At 64.4% G+C, this 16,906-nt stretch overlaps 2 protein-coding genes across 5 annotated transcripts in view; one reads left to right on the top strand and one right to left on the bottom strand.

The window, feature by feature from the left end:
• The first annotated feature begins 1,073 nt into the window (after positions 1 to 1,073).
• MPG (N-methylpurine DNA glycosylase) lies at positions 1,074 to 7,302 on the top strand. Its single transcript, XM_069487223.1, has 4 exons — positions 1,074 to 1,177; positions 2,311 to 2,544; positions 5,332 to 5,536; positions 6,855 to 7,302. Exons 1-4 carry the CDS (start codon positions 1,154 to 1,156, stop codon positions 7,229 to 7,231), a joined length of 840 nt encoding a protein of 279 aa, XP_069343324.1. The 5' UTR covers positions 1,074 to 1,153; the 3' UTR covers positions 7,232 to 7,302.
• Positions 7,303 to 7,470: 168 nt separating this feature from the next.
• The window catches only part of NPRL3 (NPR3 like, GATOR1 complex subunit), a 41,843-nt gene continuing 32,407 nt past the window's right edge, over positions 7,471 to 16,906 (bottom strand). For all 4 annotated transcript variants that reach the window (XM_069487218.1, XM_069487217.1, XM_069487219.1 and 1 more), the window contains 5 exons: positions 12,818 to 12,924; positions 12,286 to 12,415; positions 10,085 to 10,274; positions 9,143 to 9,335; positions 7,471 to 8,302 (listed from right to left, as the gene is read on the bottom strand). In XM_069487218.1, the coding sequence (XP_069343319.1) occupies positions 8,137 to 8,302; positions 9,143 to 9,335; positions 10,085 to 10,274; positions 12,286 to 12,415; positions 12,818 to 12,924 (786 nt within the window). In that variant the 3' untranslated portion in view covers positions 7,471 to 8,136. The remainder of the gene's footprint in view (positions 8,303 to 9,142; positions 9,336 to 10,084; positions 10,275 to 12,285; positions 12,416 to 12,817; positions 12,925 to 16,906) is intronic.

The raw sequence follows: 16,906 nt of genomic DNA, 5'->3' as shown, positions 1-16,906 counted from the left end.
TTCAGTCCCTGAGGTGGTCAGAAAAGGAGAAACAGGTGGAGGTCAGGGTCCTACCCTGCTGGCCTTGCCCTAGGACCAGGTGTCACACTCACCTGTGGGTCCCAGAAACATGGCCCGTGCCCCTGTCCTGCTCAGCACCTAATATCTGACGCCACTCAATGCCCAATTGCTCTTCGAGGCCTTTCAGGCACCTCTCCAGGGTCAGGGCCACAGAACTCAGAGACAGCTCGGGACAGATCCCTCACGGGTGTTTACAGGTTGTGGGAGGGATTGTGCCTGCCACAGCAGGGACCCCTGGAGACAGACAAAGCCCAGAGTGCAGAGCAGGGTGGGGGCTGCCCCAGGGCCCGAGCAGCCGGCAGTGGGCCCCTCCCCCGGCCCTTCCTTCCTCTGAGCCCGGCTCTGCGCGCCCCCGACCCCCCGCCCCTCCCTGAGGGCGCCAATCCGGCCGGAGGTTACAGGAAGGTGGGCGGCAGGCGCAGGGTCGTGGGGCGTCAGCGGTGCAGGCACTTGCCCCGCCGGGCCGGCGTCACGGCCCCCGCAGCCCGAGTCCTGGCCTCAGCCTGCGCGGCCGGCCGCGCCCGGAACACCCGACCCAGCACGTGGGCGGCAGCGACGGGGGCTCCGCTCAGACGCCGTCCCGCTGCTCCCTCCCGCCGGCCTGTGAGGACCGCGGCCCAGGCGTCCCCTTCCTCGTAGACTCCCTGGCCCACCCCGTCCTCCAGCCGCCGTCCCCACGCAAACGCCCCCGAACGCCGGGGCCCGCGCCTGCCCCGAAGCACGACACCCCGACGGGGCCCCGGCGCGGTTCAGGACGGACCCGTCCTCTCCGCGGTCCGACTACCGGCCGGCGGGTGACCGGGACACGCAAGCGGGGGCAGAGAGCGGGACACGGGGAGGGACACCGGGACACGGGGGGCTCGCCCCACCCCCCGCCACCTCCTCCCGGCTCCCGCCACGAGCCCCGGCCTTAGTCCGGCATGGGACGCGGGAGCCGGGACGGAGGCCCCTCCGCGTGGCCCGCCCCCTGGCTTCCGTCGCTTCCGCGCACGCGCCGGCTCCGCCCCCGGGCCCGGCGGCGCTTCCGGAGTTGGCCGCGGGCCGGGCTCTTCGCGGGGTCGGACCCCGGGCCCTCGGGGGCGCGGGCCGCCGGATGCCGGCGCGCAGGGGGTCCCAGGTGAGTGCGCGCCCTGAGCGGCGGAGCCCGCGGAGCACCAGCCCCGGGCGGACCGGCCGGCCCGGTGAGCGCCGCCGCTGCCCTCCTAGTCCCGCCGCGCAGACGGCGTCAGGGCGGGGATCCAGGTGGCCCGAGAGCCAGAGTCGGTGAGAGCGGGGCCCGCAGCGTCCCGGAGCCGGAGCCCGCCGCGAGCGTCGGCAGAGTGGGCCGGGCTGCGGAGACGGCCACGTCGGCGTCCGTGCCCCGCCGGCCGGCCCGCGGGCTCGGCTCGCCATGAACGTCAGCACATACGTTAAAAATAATGGGTCTCTCACATGCCAGGAGGACTTGGGTACCGTTAAAGACCCGCCCTTGACTGGCGTCCCCAGAACAGCTACGGATGTGTGGCCAGGTTCCCTCTGGCCCTGTGGTGGCAGGTGGGCCGTGGACAGCCGGCTGGGTCTCGGCAGACCCTCCCAGCCCTCGGCACACCTGCCTTTGCCCACTTGCTCGTTGTTTTCTATCTGGGGCAAGGAAGCAGAGGACAGCTGGGGTCCCCGGGGGGTCATTCCCGAAGCACCGCGGGTGTGGCCGGCCGATGGTCACCTCCATGCTCGCCCATCTGTGTGTGCCAGGCCTTCGGGGCCCCTCTGAGGAGTCTGGCACAAGGGGAGCCCGCGTGGGCCGGACAGTGGGAGGTGAAACTCACAATCTGGTTCTGAGCCAGGCCGGGCTGAGGTCCTGGAGGTGTTTTTAAATTCCTGGTCAGGGTTGGGTACAAAAGACAGGGTTCCAGAAGCCAGCTCAGAAGTTTACATGGGGCCCACATGATGAGCGGGAATCGGTTTTCCTGTCCCCGGCTCAGGCCCCCCGACGCTGCAGCCCTGGGCCTCCATGCCGTGCAGGGCACCAGGAGCACAGTGGCCACCCTGCCACCGGCCGTAGCTCATGGACACGTGCCTCTGAGGCGGAGTGTGTCGGGCGTGGCGTTCTGTGTGTGCCTCCCGGCAGCCCACGAGGTGGTCGCCCCCACTTTGCAGATGCAGACACTGGAGCAGGTGGTCAAACCCAGTCCTTGCGCTCCCTGAGCCTGACCTCCCCACAAAACTGTCCTGTCCTGTTCAGATGCTGAATTGTTTTCTTTCCCGTGACAGCCTTCCCGAAGGATGGGGCAAAAAAAGCAGCGACTGGCAGAGGCAGAGCAGCCGCAGAGCCCATCAGCCGCAGCCCAGACGCCCTCCCCCAGGGACCCCTGTGTGGGACTGCCCACGCCCCTGGGCCCTCAACGCAGCATCTACTTCTCACGCCCAGTGGGCCACCTTACCCGACTGGGGTCGGAGTTTTTCGACCAGCCAGCAGCCCCCCTGGCCCGGGCATTTCTGGGACAGGTAGCGTGAACATAGCGTGTGCTCCCTGGTGAAGTCTCACCACCATGCAGGCATCCCTGGGCCCAGCCCGCTCCCCTGGGCTTACCTCCCTGGCTTGGCCCCCGGGGAGCCCTCTCGTCCTCATGTAGGTGGGTGCGTTGCTCGCCCTGGCCCTGGATAGCTTCGTCTCAGTCACCTGGGGAGAATGTGAAGGTTGTTGGTGCTGTTTGCCCAGGGTGAGGCGCAAACTGTCTGCTCTCCCCACCTGGGAAATAGCATCGTCCGCGTTCTATCTGGAATCGGCCTCAGGGCAAGTTACTTGCAGGGACATCTGTGAGTCCCCTGGAGTCTTTGCCCACCCTGTCCCATGACACAGTGCCCTGGCTGGGGCCTGTCTAAGTAATGACAGTTTTTAGACATGTGGGAACTGTGGCTGTGGCCACCATTGGGCTGCCTGGCATTGGCATCCCCTCGAGATCTCTTCCCTCCGCCTGTAGTGGCTCATGGTGCCGAGCTGGCTTCCCAGGGTCCCTGTAGCTCAGTGCAGGTCCAGGATCTGGGCTCTGCCAGTCAGACTTGGAGTGGGAAGCAGGGGCTACCCCGGGCCCAGCCGGGCGGGTTCAGCGGTGCAGCCTGTCCCCACAGGTGAATGCCCGCACCTCTGCAGAGTCTTGGCCAGATCCGTCTGCAGCAGCGTCTGGGTGATGTTCCTGCGTGCCACAGCTTCAGGCCTGGCTTTCTGGTTCTCCTAGAGGTTCTAAGGCCTACTCTTTGTCCTCCAGTGAGTCGACTTTTAGGTTAAAATGGCCAAGAAGAGCCAGTTTCTGTGACTAACAGAAAAACCAGTGCGCCAGGAGTTGGGGGCTTAAAGGAACAGACCTTAAAACGTGGGCTTGACCTAGTGGAGAAGGGACAAGATTCTGTCCCCATGAGGACCCTTCTGAAAGCACCTTAAATATGGCATTTATGAGACGGCAGAACAGCACCTTGGGGCAGCAGCATCCCACGTGGGGTCAAGGGCCCAGGGCCGTGGCAAGGACCCCCGAACGTCGGTCTGCATTCAGCATTCCCGGCATGTTGTAGGGTTTCCCCTTCGGCTCCAGTCACGTTCACCGGAGCATCCAGCAGAGACGAGGGTCTCACCCCGTGTGTCCCTTTGGTCAGGGAAGACCCACCTTTTCCGTAAGCTCTCACCGGATGCCCTCGCAGACTCCTCAGCCAGGCTTGGGTCACACCTCCCTAAAAGGGTCATTGTAGTGAGTTGCCTTGACAACCCAGACTGCCTCCTGGTCTGAGAAGGGTGTTGCCTCCCCCAACCCCAGGACCTTCTGCCAGCTAGGAGGAGGTGTGCGTGCTTGTAATCGGGGTGGGTGGTGGGAGGCAGCCAACATCTGCCATCGGTGGAAATGATATCAGAGTGAAATTCAGATCAGAGAATCAGGGTGGGGGGCTGGGCTCAGTGGCTCACACCTGTAATCCCAGCACTCTGGGAGGCCGAGGTGGGAGGACCGCTTGAGGCCAGGAGTTCAAGACCAGCCTGAGCAAGAGTGAGACCCCATCTCTACACAAAATAGAAAAATTAGCCAGGCATGGTGGCGCATGCCTGTAGTCCCAGCTACTTTGGAGGCTGAGCCAGGAGGATCACTTGAGCCCAGGAATTTGAGGTTGCAGTGAGCTATGATGAGGCCACTGCACTCCAGCCTGGGTGACAGAGCAAGACCTTGTCTCAAGAAAAGCAAGCACAGAAAAGCAGGATGGAAAAGAATACTGAGAAAGGGGCTGTGGGAATCTCTGCAGAAGGGCAGCTGGGCCCCCCAGTGTGCCCCACGCAGAGTGAAGCCACTGGAGGACCATGGCCTCCGAGCTCCTGTCGTTTCTGCCCCTGGAGATGGCCAAGCCCGGCCTGCTCGCTCGTGTGCTCGTGACTGTGGATGCCTGGGGCGTTTCTGGGCTTCCAGCACAGGGACTGGCCCCTTTTCCAGGCCCTGTCTCCAGAAGGCCTCCCGAGTGCTTCCCCGCGAGCACCTCAGCTGCGTGCTCTTCCTCCCGCCCTCTAGTACTGACCACAGGCTGAGGCCGAGTGGCCTAAGGACGAAACAGGTACTAGGGATGCGGCTGGTCCCCAAAGCTCCGCTGTGAACCTGTAGAGGCCCGGGGCTCCGGGCACTGGGGCTCGGCTGCTGGCCGTTGCCAGCACCACGGTCCAGCTTGGGGCACTGAGGCAGCTGGTCCTGCTGCTCAGAAAGGCTTCAGAGCCGGTGGGTGGGAGCTGGTTGTGCCGGTCCTTTGTCGCTGTCTCTGCAGCCCAGGTTGGGGGCACTCCACAGGCTCCGGAATGTCCCAGGAGGCCGTGTGGGGACACCCTTGGGGCCCTGAGCCTTTCATGCCACCCGGTCTCACGCTAAGTGTTTATGGTTCTCCGAAGAGGCCTCTTTGGGAAAGGAGGAAGTCGGGGAACGGAGGGTCCCCCTGGGAGGACTGGAAGGTCGACCTGCATGGTGGATCCACAAGTGCTGGTTTCCAGCCCAGCCCCAGCTGGAGCTGCAGGTGGCTGCAACCTGTGGTCAGGACTCGGGAGCAAGGCCTGCAGTCTGGTGGTCCGGCAGGGCTGGAGGACACACCTGGTGGCTGGAACGGCAGCATCCGGGCTCTGAGCGGGAGCAAGAGGCAGGATGGAGCCGGCGGGGGCGAGGCCCTGGCTGGCCCCGGGCACCTGCCACATCCTCGGCTGGGAGATGAGGTCCAGGCTGGGGACAGGGTGGGTGGAGCTGTCCCTTCCTGCCCTGTGCACAAACTCACTGCCCTCAGGTCCTAGTCCGGCGACTCGCCAATGGCACAGAGCTCCGGGGCCGTGTTGTGGAGACTGAGGCATACCTGGGGCCAGAGGATGAAGCTGCCCACTCAAGGGGTGGCCGGCAGACCCCCCGCAACCGAGGCATGTTCATGAAGCCGGGGACCCTGTATGTGTACCTCATCTATGGAATGTACTTCTGCATGAACGTCTCCAGCCGAGGTGAGCAGCGCTGGGGTGCCAGGGCTTGGGGGAGCAGGGGCTGGCAGAGCCCTCGCCACTAGCAGCCACGGGACCCCCAGGGGGGCTGGGTGGGGTGGGTATTGGAACAGGGGGGTGCCATTGCCAGGGCACGGTTTGGGAGCTCTGGCTGCACTGGAGTAAGGTTGGTTAGAGGGGCTGGGGGCCCCCACAGGAGAGAGCCCAAGGGGTGGCCCTGAATGCAGAGCAGACAGGTTCCCGGAGGCCACTGCTGGTCCCAGAACTTGGGGCTGGTGTCAAAGATGGCACTGGGGTAGATTCAGCGAGGGCTGGTCATGGGGAAACGGGTGAGATCAATTTTGGGTGAGTTGGGCTCAGGTAGGAGCCTTGCCAGGTGGCCCATTATGGGGTCTGGATCAGTTGTTCTCAACCAGGGGAGATTCTGCCCCCCAGGGGACACTGGGCAATGTCTGGAGACAGTTTTGGTCATCACAGCTGAGAGGCGCTACTGGCCTCTGGTGGGTGGAGGCCGGGGAGGCTGCTCACACCGTGTAATGCAAAGGATAGCTCCCACCAGAGAGTCATCTGGCCCCAAACGTCAGCAGTGGAGAGATGGGGGTCTTGAGCTCACGGTGAACCCACTTGCCCCTGGGGGTCCAGCTCTGCGGCAGGCTCTGTCCTTGGTGAACACGTGACCCCGTGTTCCTGGTGGTCTGTCTGAGGAGGAAGAGGTCGGGCAGGGCCCGTCTGGCCCATGCTGGCTGGCCAGACCTAGCACGTCTGCTGAGCTTCGCAGGGTGCTGCAGTCGGTCTGGGTGGGCTCTCCCGGCCTCCCGTGCACGCTGGTGGCTGCTGCAGGCCAAGCTCCTGGCTTGCCGGGCACAGATGCTGGGTGGGTGAGGCAGGTGAGGAGCCCCGGGGCCTGCCTAGGGATCGGGGCTGGGCCCAAGGCCTCCTGCTTCCTGACAGAGTGCCTGCCCCCTCCTCCGGGGACTTCCTTCGCTGGCCTCACAGCTGCTGCCAGTCACAAGACCAGGGGAAGCCAGGGAGACGGGGCTGATGGATGTTACATGCTCCCCAGGGTCGCCCTGGCTAGTTCTGGCTTCACGGGAGCAGCCACAGGGGCTGCCCAGGGGGTAGAGGTGGAGGCTCCGCCTGGTGGCGGCAACCAGAGGTCCCCACAGAAGGCACGGCTGCCTGGTGGTGCGGGCGGGCGGGCAGGGGGGTCCAGACGCAGTGAGGTGCAGACCCAGAAGGCAGTGGGCGCAGTGTGTGCGGAACAGGGTCCCCGCCCCACGCAGGGAGGCCCCGCTGCCCAGCCCCTCTGTCTGCCCCACAGGGGACGGGGCCTGTGTCCTGCTGCGCGCCCTGGAGCCCCTGGGGGGCCTGGAGACCATGCGGCAGCTTCGCACCACCCTCCGGAAAGGGGCCGCCTGCCGTGCCCTCAAGGACCGCGAGCTCTGCAGTGGTCCCTCCAAGCTGTGCCAGGCCCTGGCCATCGACAAGAGCTTTGACCAGAGAGACCTGGCCCACGACGAGGCCATGTGGCTGGAGCGTGGCCCCCCGGGGCCCAGGGAAGCAGCTGTGGTGGCAACAGCCCGGGTGGGCGTCGGCTATTCGGGGGAGTGGGCCCAGAAGCCCCTGCGCTTCTACATCCGGGGCAGCCCCTGGGTCAGTGTGGTGGACAGGGCGGCTGAGCAGGACACACAGGCCTGAGCAAAGGGCCTGCTCAGATAAGGCTTTTTAATTGTTTGAAAACCAAATAAATGCTTTATTTCTAGAAAACAGTTGTGTCTCAGCCAGTGGTCTGTGTTACCTGGGGCCCACTCTTCCTCCAGGGGTGGTGGGGGGCGGGGAGAGCGAGAGAGTGTGTGTGTGGGGGTCTGTGTGGGTGTGTGGGGGTATGGGTGGGTGTGGGTGTGGGTGGGTGTGGGTGTGGGTGTGTGGGCGTATGGGTGTGTGGGGCCAGGCCAGGCCCAGGTGGATTTCGGGGGAAGAGTCATCACCAAGTGCACCCCCCAAGGGTGGGCCTCCTGCACCCTGGATCACACCTCTCCCAGCCACAGGGTGTGCACAGGTGACGGGCTGCTCCAGCCCAGGCCCCTGAGTGTTGGATGGCCAGGACAGGTAACAGCTTGGCTATGAGCCTGCTGGTGGCTTACGTGGGACCACAGTGAGGGCTGGGCCAAGAAGGCTCACGGCAAGCCAGGAGGAAGCAGCGTGTGGCGGGCAGAGTTGGTGATGGGCAAGGGGGTGCCACGCAAGACCTCACATGTGAGCAGCCCTCAGAGAGGCAGGGATGGGCCAGGCAAGTGTTTCTGCGCATTCCCTGCGGGGGCCAGGGTTGGGACGAGGGTCTCGGAAAGGCACAGCCCACACCCAGACTCGAGTCCCGGAAGGCTGCCTCCCGCTCCGTGCCACTAAGGCTTGCCGCCAGGACTAGGTACGAGAGTGCGGCAAGGAGGACAGCGGGGTTCCGAGGCCTTCAGCCAGGCCCGGGGTGGCCATGCAGCCAACGCCGCGGCCGAGAGGGCTCCCACGAGGCAGGGAGGGGCCCCAGGGTAGGGAGAGGCCGGCGCCCACCCTCACGCCCCGGCAGCCTCTGCATCCTCTGCCTGGGCTCACGTGAGTAGCGCCTGGAAGACAGCGATGACGGGGTCCTCGTGGGTGGTCACCACCAGCACACTGCGGAACTTGTCAAAGAGCATGAGCAGCTGGGAGCGCCGCGTGTTCTCGTGGTACATGATCTCCTCCAGGTGGTGGCGGCCACGGAAGTAGTGAAGGAGCCTGGAGGGAGGCCCGGCATGAGCGCGGCCTGAGGCTGCCCGCAAGGCCTCTGCCTGACAGCCTGCGCTGCCCCGAGGCCTGAGGGGAACCGGGGGACGGCGGCCAGGGAGGCAGCCCGCGGCCCCCACTGGCAGGTGGGCCTGAAGTGGCCCTTGCAAGCTGGGGCTGCCCACGCCTGCATCCGGATGTGGGCAGGGGTCTTCAGGGGCTTCCCGCCCGCGCTACCGCAGCAGAGTCCCACGTGGCTCCGCACCCGGGTCACGCTCTGTGGGGTCTCTGCCGCTGCGCCTGGCACGGAGCAGCCAGCATGCGGGGGAGGCCTGGGCCAGCCGCTCAGAGGAGCCGCAGACGGTCTCTCAAGGGCCCGGGGCATGACCCCTCACTGGGGGTTTAGCCCCTGGTAACCTGGCCTCTCCTGGAAAACCATGCACCTGTAGTGCCCCCACGTCAGGGTGAGGGTGACAGAGACCATCCAGCCCCGTCACCTATGATGTGGGGGTCCCAGACCCTCCCGGGCGAAGAGTCCTGGGCAAATCACTACCACGTCCCCTGTGGGTAAGAAGGTGCTGCTGCCCCTCAACAAGTCACAGGACACATCTAAGAAGCACTGGGGGACCCTCAGGGACAGGCCCGCCGGGCCCCACGCCAACGCATTCCCCAAGCCTGGGCGGTGGCACCTGCCCCTGCACACAGGTACCAGGCAGAGACGCCTGGGTGCTGGAGACACCACCTCAACCAGCTGTCTGCGGATGTAAATTTGGGATCATGCGGGTTTGTCCCTGTCTACTTTCTGTCGCGACCCTGCCTCTGGCCCCAGCCGCACTCGTCGTCCTGCCCCACCTGGCGAACATCCGGAGGTCCTCGGGGTTCTGGGCCGCAGGCACGCTGAGGATGGCCGCCCGCTCGTGCTCCGACAGGCTGGCCAGCAGGTTCTCCGTCATCCTCCTGTTCAGCGGCGAGTCCCCGCTGGGCAGCAGCTCTGCACTGGAGTTGTCCATGCTGGGGCTGGTGAGGGTCATGTCGTCGCTGCTGGCTGTGGGCGGGCGTGGGTCAGGGCGCAGCAGCACCCAGGTGGAATCCCAGGATGCCCGGGGGGGCAGCGAGGGCAGAGCCAGCGCCAGACCCCCGGGGACACCCCCAGCTGCACCATCTGTCCCGCCAGGCACCCGCTGCCCCCCACGCCGTGGGGCTGACCTGGACAAGGAGACAGCCCCGACCAGAGGCCCGATGCGCCCCCCGCGCCCCACCTCACCCCACACGGAGGACAAGGGCCCCAGGCAGGCAGGGTCCTTACAGGAGGCCTGAAGCCTGAGGCCGGTTCCCAGCTGGAGAAGGACTTTCAAAGCCTTCCAGCCCCTTTCCTTGCCCAAGCCTGGGGACTGGGGACGTGGCGATGGCTGCCTTTGGAGGCCCACCGTGGCCACAACAGCTCTTCCCAGAGGTGTGACCGTCACTGTCTCCTCATGGGCCCTCAGGCAGAGGTTTCAATTGTCCTGGTGACGGTGTGAAATCCCGGTCTGATCCCAGGCTGGGGTGGGAGATTCCAGCAGTCACCTGGGGCTGGGGCTGCCCCTGCCGAACAGCCCAGAGGCAGAGCCTGCTCCTCGCGGTCACGGTGGTGCAGGGGAGAGGGGTCTCCTCCGGGGCCATGACCGGTGGGTGTGCACGTGTGTGCACAGCCGTGTGAAGGCCCCTCACTCCCGGCAGCACCCATGTGGGGCGTCCTAGCTGCCACCCCAACTGTCTCCCGCCACTACCAGATAAATGCCCTGCGGTGCCTACTTGGGGAGCCAAAGCTGAGCGCGTTGGGCGTGCTGAGGCTGCGGCCACCGACCCGGGCGGTGAAGGGGACGTCATCCTCTCGCAGGCGGGGCTCCTCCTCGCTGGGCGAGGCCATCAGGCAGACGTAGGTGTGCAGCTGGATGAGGAGCCGGTGCTGCAGCATCCACACCACCATCTGGATGAGCTGGGTCTACGGGCGGACAGCAGGTGAGGCTGGTCCCCCCGAGCCCCAATCCCTTCCTGGGGGGTCAGGGAGCCACGGCCCCAGACACAGCCCAGCATGCTCCCTGGTGCCAACTCCGGGGCAGGAGGCCTCCCCTCGGAACAGGAGCCCCAGCTCTACCAGGCCAGCTCGCCCCACAGGGGAGGCAGTGGGGCCAGGAGAGTGCCTGGCCCACACCGCACACCTGGGCTGCCCCGCGTCCGGCTGAGCAGCGGGACCTGCCACGTGGAGGCCCCTGCAGCCCCTTCTCTGAGCCAGCTCCCCCCGTTGAGCACACTCTGCCCCCACTCTGCCTCCCTGGCTGGCAGCCCACACAGGCCGGCAGCTGCCCCTCTGCCGGGCAAGCCAGACGCTGTTCAGAAAGAGGCTGAGACAGATGTCCTGCGAGCAAACAATCTCCTTGGGTCCACCTGAGAGTACACCCTGGGCACAGCGGTGGTTCCAGAAGGGAGCTGGGGACAGGGACCCTCCATGCGCCTGAGGGTGGGCAGGAAGGGCCGGCACCTGACCAAGAGCAGTGCAGGGCAGCGCCCGGCACCTCCCAGACGCGGATGTGGAGCTGCGGAGAGCACGCGGAGAGCACCGACGTCCTCAGACGTGCACGCCTGCTGCCCTGCTTTGGGGGCCCACAAGGAGCTGCCTGGTCAGGGCCACCTCCAGGGGAATGGAGGCCACAGGCACGTATGATGTGCTCAAAAGCCAACAAAATTCTAAAGGACTGCAAGGTCTCTAGACTTCACACCAAAGTGAGAAATAAAACACAGGGGCGTCACAGCACTAGGGAGCCCATCCCTCGGCCTGGGCAGAACCGAGCCTGGCTCCCTCGGGCCCCCTGACGAGGCCTGGGGCAGCCGCCCAGTCACGGCCTGGAAAATCCAGCCCATTATCTCGTCCCCTGGGAAGTTCCTGCTGGGATGGGGGCACCGGCAGCCCCTCCCTGGGCACTGCCCCGGGAGGAAGGGAGGGCGGGCCAGAGGCAGAGTGTGTCTTTCATGCGGCTGGCACCACCTGGCACGGTTCCTGGAAACCAGAGGCTCCATGAAAGGCTGCATTCAGCACTCTGTCACGCTCAGCATCTAAAGGAGCTGAAACACCAGGGTCTTATTCTCATTCACAATTTGGGAAAGGAAAGAACGGGTTTGATTTTAAGAACTGGTTTTGCCTAATAGATCTGGCACCTATTAAAACAAATACTCCACTTCCGGAGACAGAGCACTGAGGTGTCTTCATACCTGTCCTGCGGCCCTGCCCTGGGTCCCTGCCCGAGCTCCGGGCGCTCAGCAGACGGGAGGCGCAAATCCTCCTTGGCTTCCGTGACGCCTTGGCCCGAGGCGGTGAGAAGTGACACCCTACTGCCCACGGCGGAAGCCACAGATCCCCCCCAAGACGTAGACTCGGGAGTTCCTCCCACACACCTGTGGGAGCCCTCCCCTCCTCCTGCCTCACCTGGCCCCATACCTGCCCACCCCCTCCCTGACCCAGGCCCACTAGGCGGCCCCATCCCAGGCCGGTCCTCTCCAGGTCCTCTTGGATGAGGAGATTCCAGGGGCCAGTGACGCTGGATTCACACCACAGCCCCTGCGGGCAGCTGAACCGCAGCAGGGAAGGGGCAGACGCAAAACCCTCTCAGAGGGCCAGGCCCCACGAGAACACAGCTGCCTGCATCTCCTCCCCGTGGGAAATCCGGAAGGGGCACAGCTCTGCTGGCCGGGGAAGGCCAGCACTCGCCAAGCCCGACCCTAAGAGCCCCCCTCCACAACCAGCGTGGGCTCCACAGGGAGGAAACGACGGCCCAAGTGTCCACAGGGGGCCTGGCAGCCGGCTTTTGGGGTGCCCTGGGCAGGGTGGGTAGCATCTGCACCAGCCTCCAAAAACCCAGATGAAGGGGCGGCAGGCCTGGGGGCTCTCGGGTGGGACCCGCAGCCGGGTGGCCAGGGCCCCGTCTGCCCCACCAGGCCCCGGAGCTCCTGCTACTCACCTCCTGCACAGGGGGCGCCAGGGGGTTCCTGAACTCTGATAAGGAGACAGGCAAGGAGAACTTGGCGAGGACGGACGGCAGGTCGTGGGAGGGGAACTGGCGGGAGAACTGCTCGGCCAGCGGGGAGTACCTGAGGGCGGGCGGGTGTGGTGTGAGCTCAGCAACCCCCACCGCGCTCCGCCACCGCCCTCAGCAGGGCAACGCGCCAGAGAGGAACGGAACGGGGTGAGAGGAGGCCTTGTGTGCGGCCCAGGGGCTGCAGAAGGAAGGAGCACAGGTCACCCCAGCACCCGCGCACCCTCGGGGCAGGTCAGCAGAGCTGCGGGAGGAGGTGGCCCTGATCCGGAGGCCACGCAGCACCGAACCAGACCCACACAGTGACCTGGAGGCCAGGTGTTAGGCTGCAGTGAGAGTCTGGCCGGGACTTCCGCAGCCTCCGGCGCCCGGCTGAGCTGGGACCAGCACCCAGAGGCCCAACCGGCCTCAGCCCTTCCCACGCAGGCCCCCGGCTCCAGCAGCCGGCAATACTCACAGACACACACCGGCATTGGGAGACAGCATGTAGACATTGTTCTCACACAGGGGGTAGACGATGATGGCCTTGCCCCAGTACACCAGGTGGGCTGCCAGCTGGAAAACCTGTGGGCAGAGACGCAGGGAGGCTGTAGGCAGCGCCTAGCCTGGTGACCACGGCCCACCTGCCCTGGAGAAGCTGGCCCTCGGCTCACAAGGCACAGACTTCGCGGCCGTGGCCCCTGCAGACTCCTTCCCTGCCCAGCATCTTCCCCACCTCTCGTCAGGGCGCTGGGCACAGACAGCACACAGCGCCTTTGTGCTCAGAGCAACGGCCTTTTGGTCGCTATTCCCTGTGCCGTCTTGGCTCCCACTGAGGAATGCTGATCTTAGACCCAGGCCGCAAGCCCCCAAGCATGGGAACGTCTGGGGTGCTGGGAACACGGGGTCAGCCTGGCTGGGCAGGGGGCTTGGCTGGATGTCCTGGCAGAGCTACAGTCCCCCCACACCCACCAGGACCCCGGGACCCCCGAGTGGATGTCGGGTCCCTCGGCGTGCTACCCTGGCACACCCAAGAGCCCCGGGCTCATCTGTGTGCCCCACTCCCCTGAAGAACATCCCTTCCCTGTTCTCCTGGAGCCTCAGACATCAGCAGACACAGACGAACTAGGACACCCACGCTCCCTTCCAGGGGAAACCTCAAGGCATCCCAGCTCCGCGAGGGAGGCGAGGTCTGCGAGCACACACCGCAGCTCCTCATGGACAGGTGTGCAAAAGCCCCAGCAGCCAGGGGACACTGCGTCCTCCCTGCAGGTAGACCTCCGAGGGGGTGAGTCGCTCCCTGCCTGGACGCAGGGCCTGCCGTGCTGCTGGGGATGCGCCTACCTCGTCTCAGAAAACAAGACCTCTGGTGGCACCACCGACCCCGCACGGCTGATTCCAGCTCCCCTGCCGCCCTCCTCTCTCAACCCAGCACCACCGACTTTCGCTCTGAAGCAGACGGCGCCCCCTTTTCTCTATCCCTGCCCCCACCCAGCCTGGCGGTCTCCACCTCTCACCTCTCCCTGCATCCGCCCTCCCTCCAAGACACCCTCCAAGGCAGCCTCCAAGGCAGCCAGAGTGCTGTTCTGGAAGCCAGAGGCCCAGGTTCAGTGTCACAGAGCCAGACCCAAAGTGCCGGCGGTGCCAGGCTCCCTCTGGAGGCTCCCGCAGAGAATCGTCCGCCTCTGCCTCAGCGGCTGGTGTCCCCTGGCTCGTGGCCACACCACTCCCCTCTCCGCATCCCTCTTGCAAGGGCCCTGCCAGGATCATCCTCCCATCTTACGATCCTTAACCGAATAACATCTCCAGTCTCGAAAGAGGTCACACTCGCAGGTTCTAGGGATGTGGATGTGGATGTCTGTGGGGGTCATTATTTAGCCGATAAAAGTGATGTGCAGGCATGGTCCTAATTTTGTTACTTAAAAACAATACATCTGTATATATAAATTGAAATCTTAGACGGGGCCACAGGGCTTACCTCTGGGATGTGGGATTGTGGAAACTTTCTCTTTTTGTGTCTATAGTTTGTATAATATTAGAATTTTTCTTCCAAACAGATTTATTAAGCATAATAGGCCTTCTCTTCCCGGTTCTTTCTGGAGTCGGGAAAAGCTGGGTTGAGAGGGCGGAAAATTAAAAAAAGCATAATAAAATTCTATATAAAAAGTGGCCTGGACCTGCTGCTTCAAAACATGATCCTTTCTTACTAATACCTTGATAACACTCCGTAGAGTGTTAAGAAGCAACTTATAGCCGAGCGCGGTGGCTCACGCCTGTAATCCTGGCACTCTGGGAGGCCGAGGCGGGAGGATCGCTTGAGGTCAGGAGTTTGCGACCAGCCTGAGCAAGAGCGAGACCCAGTCTCTACTAAAAATAGAAAGAAATGATCTGGACAGCTAAAAATATATATAGAAAAAAATTAGCCGGGCACGGTGGCGCATGCCTGTAGTCCCAGCTACTTGGTAGGCTGAGGCAGGAGGATCTCTTGAGCCCAGGAGTTTGAGGTTGCAGTGAGCGAGGCTGATGCCACGGCACTCTAGCCCGGGCGACAGAGCGAGACTCTGTCTCAAGAAAAAAAAAAAAAAGAGGCAACTTACTCTAAAATAAATAGAAAAGTGCCCAATGCCCATTAAACGAATAGCGTAACGGCTGGGACTTCAGTAGTTCTGTAAGACAATTAACACAGGCAGGACCGAGTCCCTGTGAGAGGCTGCGAGAGAGCTGACATGGGACGTCGGCGAGAGGCCATTGTGTGCACTGGACAACGTGACGCCATCCCGTTTCTGGACTGTCTGACGCTGGGCAGACCACAGGGTACCAGTGGGGTCAGAGTCAGCCCAGCTGCCTGCTGGGCTGGAACAGCCACCACTCCGGCCTGGCCATCCGACAGGGCCCACGGCAGCCCGGACGACGTCCTCGTGCATCTGTGCACGGGACTCCAGCAGTGCACGGACTCCACGTGTCCCCCAAGTGTGCTCCGGGCCGCCTCCATCCCACCCACGAGCCACCTCGGCCCAGAACCAGGTGCGTGGCGCACCCTTCCAGTATTTGGATTTTTAGAAGAAAGAATATATTAACTTTATCGTGACAAAAAAAATTTACTTGTAGGTTCTCTCTGTACTGAAGTAAACATGAGGGATTTTAAACCATCTGGTGAGATCACACCAGAGGCAGATGCTCTGCGTGGGGCCAGTGCTTCCCACAAGGCAGCTCCAGGCAGAGCAGTGTGGGAAGCCGGCAAGGCGGCCCACCCAGGCCGGGCCCCAGGGGGCTTCCAGAGCCACAGCAGCAGCAGATCCTGGCTGACGTGCGCCAGACGCAGGGCCGGGGTGCGGAAGGAAACAGCAAACAGCCTTCCTCCACCCGGGCAAGGCCAAGGCAGGGACGGGAACAGGACATCAAAGAGACATCAAAGCCTCGTCAAGGAAACCCTGACTCCAGAGGGAGAGACACAGCACCCAGCGAGGACTCCCCATCAGAGGCCCTCAGTAGACAGTGGGTGGCCAGCTCCCCTCCAAGTCTCACAGAGGGCGGCAAACGCTCCCAGGTCCCCGCCAGGTGGCCAGTGCTCACTGGGACACAGCAGCCCCGAGGCCCTCGCCCGGCAGGTGCACACGGGATGACAAGAGCATTTACAGTTCTGCGTCTCGCTGCCGGCACCTGTCTGTGGTGGAAACACGAAGCCACAATCTGCTACCTGCTCTCACGGAGGACCGTGAAGGCCGCGGGGCGCAGGGGAGGGACACTCGCTCAGAAGGCAGAGTCCAGACAGGCTGCTCTGGGGGAAAGCGGCCTGCGCGTCAGGCCCTGGCGGGTGCGCTCCCTGGTGTGCTTCCCGGGCCCAGGCAGAGCCCAGAGCCGGCCCTGAGCCAGAGGGATCCGGGTGGGCCTGCCTCACACTGTGCTCCTCTTCCTCAGCCGCCCACGAATGGGGCCTCTGCCTCGACCTTTCCAGGAAGCTCGGGCTTTGCACGCCAGGCCTCTGCCGCCGCCTGGTGGCCGCGTGGTGCACACCGCCACCGGACGCGGGTCTCGCCACCCACGGGCTCCACCTGGCCCGCCCCCAGGCTGTCACCCCGATGGCGCCACGCCCTGGGCAGCCCCCCCACACCAGATCCGCAGCCTGTCGCTGGAGGCCACCCCGTCTTCAGCCCCTTCTGCTTCCAACCTCTCCCTGTGCTGCTCCTCACACCCAACCCAGGCTCCAGCCAGACCCACGGACAAGGCTGGGGCCTCCGCACAGCCCAGCCCACAGCACATGGCACGCACGGAGGTGGCATCTTGCACAAAGAGCCCAGGCCAGCACGCGTGCACACGCAGTTAGGGCCTCGCTCTGCATGCAGACAGGCCATGTCTGAGCGTCCCGCCCTCACTTCCCACACGCTGGCTCATGTGCTGCCGGAAGGCCCTCGTGATCTGGCCGGACACCCTGCGTGCTCCTGCCGGCCCACCCCAGCCCCGAGCCCCGTTCTCACTTTCTCTCACAGCCTCGCCTCACCTCCTCTCGAGGCAGAAGAGGAAGCCAGTCCCGCGGCTGTCAGTAACGCACAGAGCCAGCCCCAAACCC

The sequence above is a fragment of the Eulemur rufifrons genome, chromosome 14 (genome assembly GCF_041146395.1).
Source record: "Eulemur rufifrons isolate Redbay chromosome 14, OSU_ERuf_1, whole genome shotgun sequence".
Classification (NCBI taxonomy): Eukaryota; Metazoa; Chordata; class Mammalia; order Primates; family Lemuridae; genus Eulemur; species Eulemur rufifrons.
This window is presented reverse-complemented; position numbering and strand designations above follow the sequence as displayed.

Bases quoted from the DNA above. Each gene is read 5' to 3' on its own strand.
- MPG (XM_069487223.1), top strand. From the start codon at position 1,154: ATGCCGGCGCGCAGGGGGTCCCAG. The intron at 2,545-5,331 runs GTAGCGTGAACA...CACTGCCCTCAG, and splicing joins CCCGGGCATTTCTGGGACAG to GTCCTAGTCCGGCGACTCGC. The intron at 5,537-6,854 runs GTGAGCAGCGCT...TCTGCCCCACAG, and splicing joins CATGAACGTCTCCAGCCGAG to GGGACGGGGCCTGTGTCCTG.